The sequence below is a fragment of the Myxine glutinosa genome, chromosome 9 (genome assembly GCF_964187855.1).
Source record: "Myxine glutinosa chromosome 9, kmMyxGlut1.1, whole genome shotgun sequence".
NCBI lineage: Eukaryota > Metazoa > Chordata > Myxini > Myxiniformes > Myxinidae > Myxine > Myxine glutinosa.
This window is the reverse complement of record NC_136269.1, coordinates 134,780,290-134,800,748: the sequence shown is the minus strand read 5'-3', so window position 1 is coordinate 134,800,748 and position 20,459 is coordinate 134,780,290. Positions and strand designations below refer to the sequence as shown.

Genomic DNA, 20,459 nt, shown 5'->3' with positions numbered 1-20,459 from the left:
TTCGACGCGCTGGAGCGATTGGGCATTGTGCGGCGCTCGAATAGCGCGTGGGCCTCGCCCCTGCACATCGTGCCCAAACCGGGTGGCGGATGGCGACCATGCGGCGATTACCGCCACCTCAACGACACCACCACCCCCGACCGGTACCCGATACCACATATACAGGACTTTTCCGCCCGTTTGGCGGGGCAGGTGATCTTTTCCAAGGTCGACCTCATTCGGGGCTACCACCAGGTACCCGTCCGGCCGGCCGACGTGCCGAAGACGGCGGTAATTACACCTTTTGGCCTCTTCGAGTTCCTTCGCATGCCGTTTGACCTTAAGAACGTGGCCCAGGCCTTCCAGCGGCTGATGCACAGCTTGCTGCGCGACCTCACCTTCCTTTTCATCTACTTGGACGACATTTTCATCGCCAGCACTTCGCAGGCGGAGCACCTATCCACCTGCGCACGCTTTTTGAGCGCCTCGGCCAGCACGGCCTCATCATCAACCCGGCGAAATGCCAGTTTGGCGTAACAGCCGTCGACATCCTGGGGCACCGCATCACGAAGCGCGGGGCCGTTCCGCTGCCGACCAAGGTGGAGGCAGTCACAGGTTTTCCGCGCCCCCGCTCCATCAAGGCCCTGCAGGAATTTTGGGGATGGTAAATTTCTACCACCGGTTCGTGCCTCGCGCCGCCCAACTCATGCGCCCCCTGTACGAAGCCCTCCGGGGCAAGCCGGCCAAGCACGACGTCGCCTGGACCAAAGAAATGGACGAGGCATTCACGGGCGCTAAGCTGGCCCTCGCCAACGCGACCATGCTGGCGCACCCGGCGCTCGACGCACCCATCGCCCTCACCACGGACGCTTCCGACAATGCGGTGGGCGCCGTGCATGAACAGTGGGTGAACGGGGCTTGGCAACCGCTGGCCTTCTTGAGCCGGCAGCTTCGCCCTAACGAGCGCAAGTATAGCGCTTTCGACCGCGAGATCCTCGGCCTTTACCTGGCCGTTCGCCACTTCCGCCATCTTTTAGAGGGCCGCCCGTTCACGGCGTTTGTGGACCACAAACCCCTGGTCTTCGCCATGGCCAAGGTTACGGAGCCGTGGTCGGCCCGCCAGCAGCGCCACCTCTCCGCCGTGTCCGAATTTACGACGGACATCCGGCACGTCGCGGGCAAGGACAACGCTGTGGCCGATTGCCTCTCCCGGTCCGGCGCGAACGCCGTCCACCTGGGTGTGGACTTCGCCCGCATGGCGGCCGACCAGACCGCCGACCCCACGGTGCAAGCCCTCCGGACAGCCGACACAGGCCTGCGGTTGGCCCACGTCCCCTTCGAGGCACAGGCGCAGTTCTCCTGTGCGACGTTTCCCTGGGCCAACCTTGCCCCATCATGCCCACCAGATGGCAGCGGCACATTTTTGACGCCCTCCACGGCCTTTCCCACCCGGGCCGGAAAGCATCGCAGAAGCTCGTGGCAGCGAAATTCGTCTGGGTCCTATTGGGCCTCCGAACGGCCCCTAAAGAGGACCTCCAGGCTTCCACCGCCAAGCTGGTCTATGGCCAGCCACTGCGCATGCCCGGTGAGTTCATCCCTGACGCCACCGGCCCCTGGTCCGCAGCTCGCCAACGCTTGGGCCTCCATGAGGCCGCCAGGAGATTCGCCCCTGTGCCCACGTCCCATCATGGCTGCCCCCAACCCCACGTCCCCCCAGCAATTCGCACTGCGGAGTACGTTTTTATCCGCAACGACGCACACCGGGGACCGCTCCGGCCACCGTACGATGGACCTTTCCGGGTCCTGAAGAGGGACGACAAGTCGTTCATCGTGGACATCGGCGGCAAACCAGACCACATCTCCGTGGACCGCCTCAAACCGGCCCATTTGGACCTCGACCAACCTCCGCGGTGGCCCTTCCTCCATGGCGGGGCCGTCCCCCGTCAACCAAGCCCCCCCGCCCGACCATCCACCGCCACGCCACCTACCACACGAATCACCAGGGGTCGTTTCGGCCGGGTCATCAAGACCCCCCTCAAACTGACTCTCCCGGTGCATGTTAATTCTGGGGGGGCGCATGTAGCGGTTACCGGAAGCATACACAATCACCTTGCACCGGCCGATGACGCAACCGGCGAGCGGTGACTTGTCCGGACTCGCCCGGACGTGTCAGACTTGCCTTTCCCGGGCGAACACTTGACTTGCATACCACGCCGCGTTGAGAGGCGTGGCTTACCTATTTGCATACCACGCCCCGCCTGAGAGGCGTAGCTTTTGTGTGTTGAACTTTACTTATAAATTGCCGCCCGTTCGATCGGCTGATTCAGTGCTTTTGAGTTGAGCTAGAAATAAATAGCTCAGTGAAACTTCATTCCTGGCGTCGTCCATTTTGTCCGGTTTTATCGTGCGAGCATAGCTCCCACACCGTGATGTCCCTTTAACCTTGTGCTATGGAAAGATTGTGTCCAACAAGTGTATTTACCAGTGGACCAGTTTTTTTACTGTGGATATACGAATGATTTTGGTGAGCCATGTGTGAGAGTTCCCAAGGATAATCCTGCAAACAGGCAGCCACAAGTAATCTAATATGTTTGGAGATTTCAAAGCAGATTTTTGTGGTTGTTTTTCAAACGATGAACTCACCTGTATGAGGGTCGATGGAGAAGTATGGCTGACCCTGCAGGATGCGGTACATCACACGGGCACTGTTGCCATACGAGGCATCATCCGCGTCGGTTGCGCTCACCTGCAGCACCAGCGTCCCTAGTTTGGAAGACGTGCAGTTGGAGATCAAGTTAGGATCCATACTGTCCAATTAAATCACGTGATACTCAATGGGATTAGCTAGATTTCATCAATTAGTGTGGATAATCTGGGTTCAAATTATAATCCCAACAGGCACACACGTCAGACGTCCGATTTACCTGTGCGTATTAAGTCCCCACAGTGAAGACCCTTCTTGTGTACCTGGCTTCCGTCGTGACGCGTTCATAGCTGACCCCCAAAACGCGCAGGGAATGAGGGTTCATGTCACGTTTTAAAAGTAAATTTCGCATCATCCACGAAATACCCCTTTCATCCTACAATCCTGTGTACAAAGTACCATTCCATTATTGATTTCCTATTTTACAATCCATGCCTGTGTCAAACAAAGTCCTCGTAAGCCACCTAAGGTGCGTTAAGCCAAGCCCCATCCTATAGCTCAAGGCATGGAGAGACAAACCTCCGATTTGGACGCTTGGTTTTGTTTATGACTCACGAAGGAGATTTTCAAACTTACCCAAATGAGTCATCTCTTATGAAATACAGCAAACGGTAAGCTTTTCCCTGCATGTTCTCTGTGTTGGCAAAATGGGTTTACATTGTTATTGCAGATTCTCCTGGATCTTCACTCACAGTGCAGGTGTAAGCCCAAGGCTCCCATCGAAGTGATCTACAATATATTTGATCGTTTGCTTCCAGGTATTTATTAGGTATGCACAGGAGCGGAGAAGAGGGCCAAATTGCGAAAATTAAGTTGGGGGTGGGTAGGGGGGCAATGGGTGATGGGAATGAAGAGGTGAGGGAGGAATGTAAAGGAGGTGTGATGAGTGAAGGGAAAGAGGCTTAGGAGGCTATCAGAGAAAAGGGAGTGAACGGCGGGTATCAAAATATAAGGGAGAGGGTCAGGTGTGGGATTACAATTGCGGGTATCAAAATATAAGGGAGAGGGTGAGGTGTGGGATTACAATTGCGGGTATCAAAATATGGGGGAGAGGGTGAGGTGTGGGATTACAATTGCAGGTATCAAAATATAAGGGAGAGGGTGAGGTGTGGGATTACAATTGCGGGTATCAAAATATGGGGGAGAGGGTGAGGTGTGGGATTACCAATTGCGGGTATCAAAATATAAGGGAGAGGGTGTGGTGTGGGATTACAATTGCGGGTATCAAAATATAAGGGAGAGGGTGAGGTGTGGGATTACCAATTGCGAGTATCAAAATATAAGGGAGAGGGTGAGGTGTGGGATTACAATTGCGGGTATTGTTACGTGGTCCTCCCGGTGACTACCTGGTCTCGGTGACCCCCGGACCGTGAGAGGAACTCTGCCAGAAAGATTTATTATGTATGCGCTTTCGTAACGCAATCAATATGAATTCCAACCAAGAAAAAACCCCACACCAAGGATCCGGAATAATCAATGATATATTCCCCGAGCAATCAACCATCAACAATCCACAATCAACAATCAATCCCCGAGATGATTAAGATGGCCATCTTACATACGTGTGTCCCCTTTCCCCACTCCCGACCCCTTGGGTACTCACGACCCCTTTGGTCTCTGTCCCTCACAATGTCTCTGGGCCCCTCCTGACCAAGATGATGGTCGGCTTCGCCGCACACGGGCGGTTGAACGAACCCCGGGCGGACGTGCTTCCACCGGGCACGTACCGTACTGGGAACCACGGCTGCAGCACACCCCTCCTGGCCAAGCGAAGCGGGCAAAGCAAGCGCCGCTTGCAACGCGCGCGAGGCCCCAAAGTGCGACCCGTATGCGTCCTTGTAGACGGTGCGGCGAACTGTGCCGGACGCTGGGTCCGTGCACGGATTCACGGCAACTTGACGTGTCAAAAGGGTAGTTACACGTCCCGGTAACTCCTCTCGCCAGACGGGCTTGGGAACGCAGCTTTTCCACGCTGCTCAATCTCGATCCCCACTCTCCTCGGAGCTGGGCGAGGAAGAAGAAGAATCGTCGCTTCTCCCGGACCTCGTCTTTTTTTCTTCCGTTTCCGGTCTCCTTTTTCCCAGAAGGGCTCCTGACCCTTTAATCACAACAACCCTTAATCGACTACACATTGATAAGCAAGGACCTGAATAGTAATTCACATACATTCACATAAATATGTAACACTCCCCCCCTTCAAGAAAGAAAGTTTGAACCCAGCGAAAACTTTCTTTCCCGGCCAACTTGGATAAACAAACCAGATAACTCACCCCCCCCCCCCCCAACTCATCAGTTCCCCCCGGGCACAGTCATCACTTAAAAATAAAGCAACAAAATTTCACACCATCCCCGAGATTAATTCCCTCTGGACCAAGCGTCAACCACTTCTAGTTTCTCTTGACTGACGGTTAAGAGGTGGTGACCAAAGCCCCCAAATTTAAACCTCTCTATAGCACTTTTTCGGGAGGCCCAGCAGAGTATTCCCTACATGGACGCCTTAAGGAATGTGGAGTTCATGGTTAGTCCGGGGAGGAAAGTTCATTACATGGACGCCTTTAAGAACGGGGAGTTCACGGTTAGTCCGTGCAGGAAAGTTCACTACCTGGACGCCTTTAAGAACGTGGCGTTCACGGTTAGTCCGTGTAGGAGCCCCGGCTCGGCGGCTCCCCCGTATATATAGTGCTTCAACTTCTCCAGACTCCTAACAGTTACGGTGGGACCACTTGTCCCAGCCGTTACCTGACTGGCGGTCTCCTTCTCGGCCAGTGCTCTGACATTCATTTTTTCGGGAGGTGCCGTAACTCTGGGAGCCTCCATAGTAATATCGGCTGCTGCCAACCCCAAAGCTACTGCCAAGTTGTCCTCTTCTGTAGACCTCTCGACGCCTACGAAATGCCTTCCCTACTGTTATGGTCCGACCCTCCAAATCCTTACCATTCCAATTCTTCTCTGCCTCCCTGGCGTCTCTTGTGCTTGCAAACGTGACAAAGCCGAACCCTCTTGACCGTTGCGTTTCCCTGTCTTTTACCACCCGCACTTCCACCAGCGGCCCATATCTGTTGAGACAGAGGTCAGAACTTCTTCCTCTGTGTTGAAGTTCAGTCCCCCTACAAATAACTTGGAACTTTTGTCGCCATCCCGAGCTGGTGGGGTGTTATTTTCCCTGCTGTGCTCTTTACCAACCCTCGGGTTACCATAAATTTGCCCCCCGGCCAAATCATTCCCAATAATCACAGATACTCCCTCTACAGGAAGCGTGGCTTGTAAACCGATGGTGACCGGTCCTGACACCAAATCGGATTCCAAATGGATGACATGAAGTGGGGCACTAACACAGCCACCGATCCCTTGTAACTGAACACTATCACCCGTTGCGGTACTCTTTGACAATGGCAAAATGCCTTCAAGCATTAAGGATTGATGGGCTCCTGTGTCCCTCAAAACCCTAACCGGTCTTGGATTAGTCAAGTCTCCCTTGAGTGAGACCAACCCCTCATAAATAAATGGTCGGTAACTCTTCTGTGGGCGATTTCTTACGCTTGCCATCGCATTCGGAGTGGTAATAGTCGGACTCTGCTCTGGGTCTTCCCTTTTCATGCGGTAACAACTGGACATCAAGTGTCCAGGTTTCTTGCAAAAAGCGCAAGTAGGCCCGGAGGAAAAACTCGTGGTCTGCCTCGGGCCCCCCAAAATATAAGTTTGTCTTGGGCCCGCAGCCCTCTGATTTCGAACAGGTGGGGTATCCGCGTTGTCCCCATAATCCTCTCGAGGCCGCCGCCATGTATTGTCGTTCTCCGCACCTGCTGTTCCCCACCTCCCCTGCGGAGATCTAGGCGAGGAGTTAGGTTCGTGGACCCCTATCCGGTGTGTTAAGGCATAATCATCTGCCATGGTGGCTGCGTCCCACAACTTCGGTACTTTCTTTTCCTGCAGGTACACTTTGATGTCCTCGTGGACACACTGTTGAAATTCCTCCACCAGGATCAAGTCACGCAATGTTTCGAAGTCTTTCCCGACTCCTTTTGACTCACACCACCGATCAAACATGTTTTCTTTCACTCTGGCAAACTCCACATGGGTCTCACTCTCCCTCTTCCTGGCATTCCTGAATTTTTGCCGGTAAACTTCCGGAACCAACTCATAGGCTTTGAGGATGTGCTCTCTTCAATACCTCATAATCTGCACATTGGTCCATTGGTAGCGCCGAATAAATCTCTTGAGCTTTTCCCACCAGCACACTTTGTACTAGTATGGTCCAGGCCTCCTCCGGCCAGTTTAACTGTCGAGCCACTTTCTCAAAGTGCGGAAAAAATTTAGCGACTTCCTTTTCACTGAAGGGTGGAACCAGCCTCACATGTCTGCCCACATCCCAGGTGTTCTGGCTAGGTGTCGACCCCATCAGCAAGGGTGGTACCTCTCCCCGTTCTCTCATTAACTCCAGCTCCTTGAATTTAATTTCTTGCTGAAGCGCCATGTCACGTTCCTTCAATTCCCTTTCCGCTTTTCTCTCCTCTGCTTCGAGTTCCCTTGCAGCTCTCCTCTCCTCTGCTTCTGCTTTCCTTCCCTCTGTTTTCATCCTTTCTAACCTTTCCTGGAGTTCTCGTTCCACTCTCCTTTCTTCTTCTGCTCTTTCCTTTTCTGCTTTCCTTTCTTCTTCTGCTAACCTTTCCTGGAGTTCTTGTTCCACTCTCCTTTCCTCTGCTTGTTTCTCTTCTCTCCTCTCTTCTGCTTTCCTTTCTTCTTCTTTTAACCTTTCCTGGAGTTCTCGTTCCACTCTCCTTTCCTCTGCTTGTTTCCCTTCTCTCCTCTCTTCTGCTTTCCTTTCTTCTTCTTTTAACCTTTCCTGGAGTTCTCGTTCCACTCTCCTTTCCTCTGCTTGTTTCTCTTCTCTCCTCTCTTCTGCTTTCCTTTCTTCTTCTGCTCTTTCCTTTTCTGCTTTCCTTTCTTCTTCTGCTCTTTCCTTTTCTGCTTTCCTTTCTTCTTCTTTGATCCGTTCCTGGCTCCGTAATTGCAACTCCAGTTTCCGGAGCTCAACGTCTTCTGGTTCTTCGGGTAGCCACTGCCAGGCTAACTCGTCCCATGTTCCTAATCCCACCATAGATTGTATCACCGTGGTCTGCAACTCTGCCTTCCTCACATTAGTTCGGACCTCCAAGTTAAAATGTTTGGCCAATTTCAAGAGGTCCGACTTTAGTAACGCTCGGAACTGTGCCTCACTCGGTGTTACCGCAAAGTTCTGTGCCACAAACGCCATGGTGACTATCGTTAACACCTGTTAACCTTCACCCAAGACTTTACCCCCATTTCCCCAAAAATTTACCAATTAATACTTAATTAATAAATTTTAATTAATAAAAATATTATTTTATTATTTTATACAATTTTAGATCCCGGACGTAGACCCAATTGCGAATCCGCAAATCGTAATTTGGACGAGCCCCCAATTTTGTTACGTGGTCCTCCCGGTGACTACCTGGTCTCGGTGACCCCCGGACCGTGAGAGGAACTCCGCCAGAAAGATTCATTATGTATGCGCTTTCGTAACGCAATCAATATGAATTCCAACCAAGAAAAAACCCCACACCAAGGATCCGGAATAATCAATGATATATTCCCCGAGCAATCAACCATCAACAATCCACAATCAACAATCAATCCCCGAGATGATTAAGATGGCCATCTTACATACGTGTGTCCCCTTTCCCCACTCCCGACCCCTTGGGTACTCACGACCCCTTTGGTCTCTGTCCCTCACAATGTCTCTGGGCCCCTCCTGACCAAGATGATGGTCGGCTTCGCCGCACACGGGCAGTTGAACGAACCCCGGGCGGACGTGCTTCCCCCGGGCGGACGTGCTTCCACCGGGCACGTATCGCACCGGGAACCACGGCTGCAGCACACCCCTCCTGGCCAAGCGAAGCGGGCAAAGCAAGCGCCGCTTGCAACGCGCGCGAGGCCCCAAAGTGCGACCCGTACGCGTCCTTGTAGACGGTGCGGCGAACTGTGCCGGACGCTGGGTCCGTGCACGGACCCACGGCAACTTGACGTGTCAAAAGGGTAGTTACACGTCCCGGTAACTCCTCTCGCCAGACGGGCTTGGGAACGCAGCTTTTCCACGCTGCTCAATCTCGATCCCCACTCTCCTCGGAGCTGGGCGAGGAAGAAGAAGAATCGTCGCTTCTCCCGGACCTCGTGTCTTTTTTTCTTCCGTTTCCGGTCTCCTTTTTCCCAGAAGGGCTCCTGACCCTTTAATCACAACAACCCTTAATCGACTACACATTGATAAGCAAGGACCTGAATAGTAATTCACATACATTCACATAAATATGTAACAGTATCAAAATATAAGGGAGAGGGTGAGGTGTGGGATTACAATTGCGGGTATCAAAATATAAGGGAGAGGGTGTGGTGTGGGATTACCAATTGCGGGTATCAAAATATAAGGGAGAGGGTGAGGTGTGGGATTACAATTGCGAGTATCAAAATATAAGGGAGAGGGTGAGGTGTGGGATTACAATTGCGGGACACGGGTATCAAAATATAAGGGAGAGGGTGAGGTGTGGGATTACAATTGCGAGTATCAAAATATAAGGTAGATGGTGAGGTGTGGGATTACAATTGCGGGTATCAAAATATGGGGGAGAGGGTCAGGTGTGGGATTACCAATTGCGGGTATCAAAATATAAGGGAGAGGGTGAGGTGTGGGATTACAATTGCGGGACACGGGTATCAAAATATAAGGGAGAGGGTGAGGTGTGGGATTACAATTGCGAGTATCAAAATATAAGGGAGAGGGTGAGGTGTGGGATTACAATTGCGGGTATCAAAATATGGGGGAGAGGGTCAGGTGTGGGATTACCAATTGCGGGTATCAAAATATAAGGGAAAGGGTCAGGTGTGGGATTACAATTGTGCCATATTAGCTTACACAATAAAAAAAGATGTCCCCTATCACGTTGCAAAAAGAAAAATTCACTTTTACCATGATTAAGTTATTCTCAGGTACCTGCAGAAATTCCACGTGATGTAAAATCCGACTTCAACAAAATTATGCAAATAATTATTAAATATCATGGGAATGTAATGTAATATTGCCTTTGTGGATTGAAGTAAAGTTTTCAATACCCTGGATCATTTACTTTTGCTTTCTAAATTTTACTTTATACAACACTACGGAGTAAGCAGCATTGTAATTAACATGGTTTAAAAAGTTAAAAGGCAGAAAGAAAATAATTTACTTGTATTGATTCAATTTGTTCCGATTTACAATTTACAATGTATTCAATATGGAGTCCCGCAGGGTTCTCCCATTGACCTATTTTAATTTCACATATAATATATATTTAATTGACATATGTGGGGAAATTACATGCCCAGACCAGGATTCCAACCGAGGTCCTCTGGTGAACTGTACCAGTTCACCATATCTGACACAGTTCACCAGAGGACCTGCGTTCGATTCCTGGTCTGGGCATGTAATTTCCCAACATATGTCAATATGTCATTTAATTAGTTATAATCCTGGTCATTTATTTAAGAAAAAAAAAAAAAAAAATGTATATATATATATATATATATATATATATATATATATATAAATATATATATATAAATATATATATATATATATATATATATATATATATATATATATATATATATATATACACAGTATATCATACTTCCTCTGTTTTGCAATACTGTATATTATTTTTGCTGATGCTACTAATGTTTTTAAAATTCACATTCCAATGTTGAACAAGCTTTTTACAATTTAAATTGTGTATTGCCAAAGTTGTCCACTTGGTTTCAATGCAATAGGATGTCTCTATATACACAAAAATCGAATTTCATCCACTTTAAGAGCTCAAGGCTATTCTCCAATGATTTTAATGGAGAAATTAAAATTGAAGAAGAAGAAGAATAAATTTTTTAGGTGTCATAATTGATGAGTTCTTAAGTTGGGATGACCAAATCACAAAAGTATCAATATCTGTATCACGTTGCGTAGGTATATTATTTAGGCTCAAATATTATTTGCTTATTTAAACCTTATTTACTGTATATATAATTCTATTATTTTGCCACATATTGGTTACTGTAATATTATCTGGGCACACTATAAATAAAAAAATTTATGCTCTTCTCCTGTTACAGAAAAAGGCCATATCACTGTGCAGGTGCAGGGTATTATGATAATCCAAACCCACTATTTCTGCTTTTTAATAACTTTGAAATTGAAGACATATTTCTATTATAAAATACCCTCTTTATGTTTAGATTTTATGCTAACCATTACCAGTTTCATTTCATCAAATGTTTCAGTTTAATCTTATAAATTTAGAATTTTCCCACAAGAAATATTCTTCAAACATGTTAAATCCTATAACTGCCTTGGCACACAAGCCAACTAGAACGGCACTCGGTAGAGCGCATACCTCAGCCAGGCTGAACAGTTCTTGGTTTGTATCCCACTGATAGGACGGATCTGCTGACCGGATCCAAAATAAAATTGGCTTGTTGTTGTTATCGAACCAACTCATCGACCAGGATTTGTCATAATCCGTCCTTAATTTTTTGAAATATCATGCTATATATTGTTTTCAGCCCGATCACTCAATGGTAAAGAATCAATTAATAAAATTGAATCAAAGAATAAAAATGAAAGGTGAGGTAAACTAAAATTCTAACTGAGGTACCTCCACATGCAGACTCAAAAATAGCACCGCAAAGCGGGCATAACCCCTCAGCCCATGCATGGTGAAAGGCACCTTCCTCGACTCAACCCCAACACACACTGAAAACATGGATTTAATCAGACAAGCCATTCTGCTCGAAATTGATGGAAACCAATTTCAAGATGGCTACCGTGGCGGCCATATTGAAAATCACAGCACGCCCATTTTCGAAAGGAATCTTCCTCTACCAAACCCCAACACACACTGCAAAAATGAATTTAATCGGACAAGCCATTCTGCTCGAAATTGAAGGAAATCAATTTCAAGATGGCTGCCGTGGCGGCCATATTGAAAATCGCAGCGCGCCCATTTTCGAAAGGAACCTTCCTCTACGCAACCCCAACACACACTGCAAAAATGGATTTAATCGGACAAGCCGTTCTCCTTGAAATTGATGGAAACCAATTTCAAGATGACTGCCATGGCGGCCATATTGAAAATCGGAACGTGCCCATGAACCTTCCTCTACTCAACCCCAACACACACTGCAAAAATGGATTTAATCGGACAAGCCATTCTGCTCGAAATTGACGGAAAGTAAAAGTTGACGGACGCCGGGATGGCTGCCGTGGCGGCCATATTGAAAATTACAGCACGCCCATTTTCGAAAGGAACTTCCCTCTACTCAACCCCAACACACACTGCAAAAATGGATTTAATCGGACAAGCCGTTCTCCTTGAAATTGACGGAAACCAAAAGTTGATGGACGCCCGGACGACAATACCCCTTAGCCCAATTTGGGCTGAGGGGTGAAAACGGAAAGGGGAAAGATAAAATAAAATAAAATGTTCCTTTTTATAGTGCACTTAGCTCGTTGTCCCAACGAGTACTTTGGTGAGGTCGGCAGTGGTGGCCAAATCCAACACTTCCCGTGCTTGAGCGCCCAATATGGCGCCGGCCGATGACTCGAGCACACCGAGCCGTGAAGTGGGCAGCCGAGACGTCCTCATCTCACTTCCTGGCCAGCAACCACAACGCAGCCCCCAGCTTCCCCGAAGAGCACCACAGCCGCCCTCCTCACTCCGATATTCAAAACCGCTCCAAAAGCTCTCCTCAAAAGCGCACACACAGCCAAGCTCACAATCGGCCAAGCAAAGATGGCGCCCATCTTGCTCGTGCAAAAACCAGCGAGAGCGAGCGACTCTTCCTCCTCCTCTCTAGAAGCATCTTGGTGATGTCACACCGACCAATGACAAAGCTCTTTCCAAGCCACTACATGATCCTCTCAGCTAATCACGACATTCAGGGGCATGGTCTGCCGGCTCTTTCTTGGATGCCCATCGCACCACTCTGGGGGCATGGCCTTTTCCCTTATTAGGTCCATTGGGTGGGGCTTACTTGACGATCGGTGTTCATAGGGCCAGCGATGGTTGTAAATGTTGTTTAATGGGGGGATTTCATGGCCGACCTTGTAAAGGTAAAACGCTATGGGAAAATCACATACTGGGGAAAACTAACTTTAATCCCTAACTAATTATCACTGCTTCACCCCTCGTGTGAAGACGCATAAACAATCCTAAGCTACAGTTTCCTTACTTAAGTTCATCCAGATTTCGTCTAAGCGTCCATGGTCCATGCTATAATTATACAGTCCTACCTTTATTATGGGATTCCTTCATATACCCCCATAAACGTAACAATGTATACATATATATATATACACATATATATATATATACATATACAGTATATATACATATATATATATATACATATATATATATATACATATATATATATACATATATATATATACATATATATATATACATATATATATATATATATATATATATATATATATATATATATACATATATATATATACATATATATATATACATATATATATATACATATATATATATATATATACATATATATATATACATATATATATATACATATATATATACACAAAGAATTAAGTTAAGCACCCCTACACAAAGAATTAAGTTAAGCACCCCTACACAAAGAATTAAGTTAAGCACCCCCTAATATATATTCTTTGTGTATATGTATACATTGGCATATATTCTAAGGTATGTGAGATCAAATAATGATTGGTATGACATTAGCAATTATCCATTGATGAAATGCAGATGAGTGCACGCATCTGTGACGCCCATCGCTCGTGCAGCACGTGTTATCATCCACGTGGTCGTGATTTTCTGTAAATGCACTATCATCACGGGTTATTGCAAGTCACGCCTGAGCTCGTGTGGGGGTTACATGGTCATTTTCTCGTAATGGTGGCTCGTAGACGGTTGTCGGACGGAGAAAGATGGCGGATAATAGGCATGATCGAGTCCGGAATGTCCAGAAAAGCTGTAGCTCGAACGTTTGGTTACCACCATTCGGTGATCAGTCGGTTGGTGCAGAAACACCAGGAAACGGATGCGGTGAAGGACCGTCCAAGGTCTGGAAGACCTCGCGTGACAACAGTCCGCCAAGATAGAGCGCTTTTGAGACTGGTGCGACGATATCCCTTCGCCTCGAGCCATTTCCTGAAGGACAACTGGCTGCCCAACAGAAGGCTATGTCACCGTACCGTGAGGAACCGCCTGAAATCGGCCGGTTTAAGGTCAAGACGAGTGATCAAGCGTCCAAGGCTACTCGAACGACATCAGAGGGAGCGTTTGGCATGGTGCCTAGCGCGACGTGGATGGAACATCCGGTCTTGGAGGCGAGTTCATTGGTCGGATGAAAGCCGGTTCTTGCTGTACGTGACAGATGGGCGTGTTCGGGTGTGGGCGCCACAAAAACACCGCGTATGCACCTAAAAACATTCAACCAACGGTACCCTTTGGTGGTGGCTCGATTATGGTCTGGGGATGCTTCTCCCATGACTGTAAATTGGACCTGATAACTGTGCGAGGTAACCTCAACGGAGAGCGATATGCCGAGGAAATCCTGAATACCACCGTAATCCCGCACTTCGATGACCACACCCTCGCCAGCAGACCCATCTTCATGGATGACAACGCCAGGCCTCACCGTGCGAGACGCGTCCGAGCCTTGCTGGAGCAAGGTGCTGTGACAACCATCCCCTGGCCTGCGTACAGTCCTGACCTGAACCCCCTCGAGCACGTTTGGGACATGTTGGGACGACAAATTGCGAAGATGGTCCCTCCAATAGCCAATCTGGATGAATTGGAACGTGCATTACATCGGGAATGGAACAACCTGCCACAGCAACGCATACGACGGCTTACAGGGTCTATGAGACGTAGGGTTGAGTCAGTGATCCGATCACGTGGGTCCTACACACGTTATTGACGCAAAGATCGCTAGAGGTCTTCTCAGAACAATGACTGTACGTTAGAAAACATAAACGTCATCCACACTGTCCGTGATGGACCTATAGCTCCATACTTAAATTGAGGTGAAAATATGCCTAAAATTCCCAAAAAATTTCACCTTAAATTATTCAGAATAAAATATTGAAAACGGCATGATTGTTATGTTTTTATGTGACCATAATATCACTTCTCCAGAAAATATAGCAATATCATGGGTATATTACACTGTTTTGACGACAACAAACTTGTAATGTGCGAGGTTGTAAAAAAACGGGGGGGGTGCTTAACTTAATTCTTTGTGTATATATATACATATATATATATACATATATATATATACATATATATACATACATATATATACATACATATATATACATATATATATATATATATATATATATATATATATATATATACATATATATATATACATATACTATATATATACATACATATATATATATACATATATATATATACATATATATATATATACAATTACATATATATATATACATATACTATATATATACATACATATATATATATACATATATATATATACATATATATACATACATATATATATATACATATATATACATATATATATATATATATATATATATATATATATATATATATACATATATATATATATACATATACTATATATATACATATTGTTGTGGATATGAGAATGTTTTTTTATTTTATTGTTGTGGTAAAATGTTGTTGTAAAAGGTTGTTGTAAAATATCACCCCTCCTCCCTCCGTTTGTGGTTGTATAAAGGTCAAAAGGGCGTTCCCGTAGTTAGTCCATAAAACATACATGCAGGACACGATATATCTTTTTTTTGACAGTTATACCCTTATTATGTGTATTAGCGTAAGGCTGTGTCTTCCATTAATTGAAATACTCCATTGCACCAGTGAAAGAGAATAGATTCCCTTTCCTTCCCATCCCCAAAACCTCCATTTCCATATTACATCCCCTCTCGTCACTGCTGAGCCCTCGATTCCCAATCACCTCCCCTCCAATAACCGCCATTGACCAAGTGCTTTGAGTCGGAGAAGAAAGGCGTGTCTCCACCTCGTCAGAGGGGAGGAGGGGCGTGCCCGCCCGTCGTCATCCAAGGCGGAGCCCGAGGGTCGCGCGACCAACCAGGGCCGAGGTGAGCACCCCGATGGGCGTGTCCAAAACGCCGGGGGCGTAATCGCTGGAGGCGCTATAAAAGGCGCAAAACGGAAGTGGTCACGAGGAGTTGGTCGGAGATGCACTTGGAGTTGGTCGGAGATGCACTTTGAGTTGGTCGGAGATGCACTTTGAGTTGGTCAGGGATGCGCAAGGAGTTGGTCTGAGTTGGTCTGAGTCGGTTGCGTTGGTAAGGAGTCGGTGGTCAGTTGGTTGCGGTGCGGAGTCGGTGGTGAGGAGTGAGAGAAACAAGAAAGAGTTGAGGGTTTGGACCAGACAAGTCCTGGGAACGCAGCGGACGGAGGCCGCAGCAGCAGGAGCACCCAACAGCCAAAGGGGGCCTGAACGGCGGTTTGGAGCAGGGCCGAAGAGGAAAGGCGGCTACTAAACGCGCCGGTGGTGCTGCGGGACCCCCTTGGACCTCCCTCTCCTTCCAACCATCCACCTCCTGCCTTTCCACCCTTCTTGTATACGTGAGTTTGTTTTGTTTGTTCTGTCCCTGGGTATTTAATTAAGTCTGTAGGTAAGCTAAAATTTGTACTGTGTCACCTGCGTCTTATGTGTTGTAAATAAACTTGATTGCTCCTTTTTGCTTGTGTGTGTAAATAATAAACCCCATTACTCGTCTGTACGTCTTCTCGTTTGATTCCTTTTTCCTCTTGCATTGCGTCGTTTTCGTCTTTTCCCCTCATTGAGCAGCTACGGTGCGATACGGCCAAAGTTCTGGGTGAATCGGGTGAGTCAGGGATCCTGTTAGGTCGCGGTCATACACCACCGCTCGGTCATCATAACATCTAAACCGCGATCTGTAACAATTGGTGTCAGGAGTGGGATTCGAGGCCCGAACCAAATTTTTAAAACGAATAGAGAAGAAAAAAAAAAAAATTTGGTCAAAATTACGAGCTGCCGAAATTTGTTTTGTTTAAAGCAAAACCCGAATTTTGAAATCGCGCCATGGCTGGGCAAGGCGACGGGATGCCGGTGGGAGAGCTAGAAGAGGGGTTAGGAGTAACCCAGGATCAAATGGAGGGGAGCAATGAGGAGGCGGTTGAGGGAGTATCAGACGCACAAAATGGCGGCCTCGCGCACATGATTATTGTGGCGCCAAATTTAGCCGCGCCCGTGACCGTAGCAGCGCCGCCGATGGATTGGGGCCTATTTATGGAACAAATAAAGGCGCTCATGGTCCAGACAAGTGAAGACCTGAGGAATGACTTGGGAAACCAAATGGGGGTAATGGGGAACCGGATGGATGCTCAGAGTGAGCAATTGGGAGTAATGAGGGACGAAGCGAGGGGTACCGGTGAGGGATTAAAACATGGGTTAACGGGAGTGGAAAATAGAATGGCTGCCCAGGAGAATCAGTTAGAGGGGGTGAAAAATGGGTTAATGGGGTTAGAAAATAGGATGGAGGACAAATTGCGGGAAATAGGGGAACAATCTGCCAGGGAAATCAAACAAATGGGAGAGCAGATAGAGGAGGTGCAAATCGGGTTAGAAAGTAAACTGGATGCTCAGAGGGATGAATTGGGACAGATGAGGGTGGCATCTACAAAAGAGATGGGGGAGATGAAAGAGGAGATACGACGAGGTGTGGGTGAGGAGGTTTCGGGGCTACGCGAGGAGGTAAAGCGAGGTGAAAAGCGTATAGAGAAAGAGGTGAGAAATAATACGGCGAGGTTACAAGGGGGCATAGAAGATCTGACGGAGGAGGTGGAACAGCTGACAGAGGGACAAACGAAGTTAGTGGAGCAGGTTCAAAGGAACACTGCAGTACTCGGAGGGTTAAAGGCGACACAAAAAGAAATTAAAAATGACTTGATAGCGACACAGAGGCAATGTCAGATGGTACGGGAGGAACTGACAATGAGGGTGGACGAGGTGACAGAGATAATGGAGACAAAGGACCGGCAGGTGAGGATGCACATAGAGACGGTCACGGTAGCCCTAGAGGACGAACTTGAGGAGACGCACCGAGAAATAAAAGAGGTTAAACAAAAACTAGAGGAAGTGGAAGAAGAGGTGAGTGAAATTAAGAAGGGACGGACAGAAACTAAGAGAGAAATCCAGGAGGAGGTAATGGAATATGTACAAGGTCTGTGTTCAAATCATGATGAGGTGCACACTAACCAAATAAAAAGTTTGCAGGTGGCAGAGGAGGTGCGACGACGAAGCACGGAGGTGAGTGGCAATGTATATGATGTGAGGGGAGATTCAGTCGGCTTGGGGACTGGTTTGGATCCGGGTGTTCGTGAAAGGCCGTTGGTGAAGTGTGCGACAGGTCTGGTGTGCGAAAAAAGAGGTGTGCGAGAATGTCCGACCATGGGGTGTGTGAGGAAAAAGTGCACGCCGAGGAGTGAGTGTGCCGTCAAGAGTGAGTTGGTCGAAGCGCGTGTGCGAGGGGGTACATGGAAGCGCGGTGTGGTGAGTGTTACGGAGGAAGTAACGAGAGAGTGTACACCTGTGGTGAGTGTTACGGAGGAAGTAACGAGAGAGTGTACACCTGTGGTGAGTGTTACAGAGGATGTAACGAGGAAGTGTACGCCTGTGGTGAGTGTTACAGAGGATGTAACGGGAGGGTGTGCGCGAGAAAGGTGTGTAACGGACGGGTGCATGAGGAAAGAGTGTGCTGTCGAGAGTAAGGGTGAGTGCGCGGTCAAGAATGGAGGTGAGAGTAGTGAGAGTGGAATGGTAGAGCGTGAGTTGGTTGTGACAGGTGAGCGAGGATGTACACCTGGAATGGAAGGATGCACACCTGGAATGGTAGAGCGTGTGTGGGAAGGCACATTTGAGTTGGTAGTGAGGCACATGGTTGGGTGTGCGAATGAGAGCACACCTGTGATTGTCACAGAGGAAGTGACCGAGGAGGGGGCGCGAAGAGGTGTGTTGGTGAGGTGTGCGACCAACGAATGTGTGCCAAAGTGTTCGGTGGTCGGGTGTGTGACCAAGGCTGGGAGTGGAATGAGTGTACCGAGGTGTGTAAGGAAAGGTACGAGGAGCATGGAGACGGCTGGATGTGTGAGCAAGGAACGGGCTGCGGGGTGTAAGCATCCAGGTGAAGCGTCGACGCTAACCAGGTTAGAGGTTAGAACGACTTATAGCCGAATCAGGCCCTCGGTGCGCGTCGGGCAGCTTCGCGTGCCGCGAGAACCAGCGGGGATCCGAGCCACGGCGGGTTCGAAAGGACCGCCGTGCGCGATCCACGCTGGGCCTCGCTTGGAACGGCCGCGTCCGGGCTCCACTAGGCGGAGCGGGCCGCCCGATAGGAAGGGTCGTCATGGCGACCACTTTCTATTGAGACGTGCCGGCAGGTCGAGATCGGGACATTGGATGGCTCCACGCCGAGGTGGTGCGTGGGATCTCGGCCCGGGTAAGCCCCCGCCCCTGCCCCGAATGCGGGACGCATCCAGCCGCCGGCACAAAAGAATCCGCGTTCATTGCTCGGCTGTACGAAGCCGGGCTGTAGACGTGAATTGGCGCACCGAGAGGATGTAATAAGTAGACGGGTGATGGTGATAGTGATAGTGAATTGATACGAAATTTCGAAAGGTGGGTAGAATTGGCAGTAAATGGAAAATTTTTGAATTGGTTGGAATCTGGACGAACAAAATTGATAGTGAGAGACCCCCGATGTGGTGGGATGGCAAATCCACCATCCCTCACAGGTGGGGCAAAGGAGCAATAGCTTATGGGGTGTATGGCAGTGAAAACTAGCCCGGGTGGGTTAGGTTATATTGTAGGGATCTAGCGAAGATGACATTAGGTGACGTTAAGTTTAGTTAGTGACTGATACCTGTAGTGGGGACGCAGGTAGATTAGTGTGGATTATAATGACGTGGGAGCGCAATAGTTTAAAGGGACGACTGGGAAGCGCAAGTTTCAGAGGGGAGTAGTTAGCTGAGATGATGCCGTGTGTGTGAGGATTGAACAGGTGTGATTGAACAGGTGTGATTGAACAGGTGTGATTGCACAGGTGTGCAACTGAACAGGTGTGTGGAGCAGTGTATGAGGGAGTAGTGGTGATTGTGTGTTGTGTTGACCAACTGGTCCAGGAAGAGGAGGAGGGTGCAGGTGGCACCAGGTAGGATTGCACAAGTGTGCAACGACAGGTGAATGAAAGACAGGTGTATGGAATAAATGGTATGGAGTATTGGAATGGATGGTCGTGGAGTGAGTATGGTGGAAATTGTGGAGTGGAGTGGATGGTGCGAAGGTGTGAATGGGGGAAGAGTGGACCCCCATCACAGATACCCGGGGCGGGTAGTGCAAGTGTTAGGTAGAGGGTATAGGTAAATTGTGGTTGGATATTGGCATCTGTGGTGCGAGGTGAAAGAATGGTATTTGGATGGGTGCATTAGTGTCGTGGAAATGGCTGGGCGTGTAGCCTGTTAGTGTGTGTAGTTGGTTGGGCGCTCCACCACTGTGAGGATGTCGGCCAGGTGAGGCCGCAGGTGGGCTCTGGGAGCCGGTAGTAGTTGTTGTGGATGGGGCCCGAGGATCCGGAAGACGGACCCGGGTAGCCCAGTGCCAGAGGGCA

General features: G+C 48.2%; 1 protein-coding gene across 1 annotated transcript in view; it reads right to left on the bottom strand.

Annotated features, from left to right (window-relative positions):
* LOC137434893 (cadherin-7-like) overlaps nt 1-20,459 on the bottom strand; it is a 209,613-nt gene that overhangs the window by 49,273 nt on the left and 139,881 nt on the right. The window contains exon 5 of the mRNA XM_068128091.2: nt 2,623-2,742. Within this exon, the coding sequence (XP_067984192.2) occupies nt 2,623-2,742 (120 nt within the window). The remainder of the gene's footprint in view (nt 1-2,622; nt 2,743-20,459) is intronic.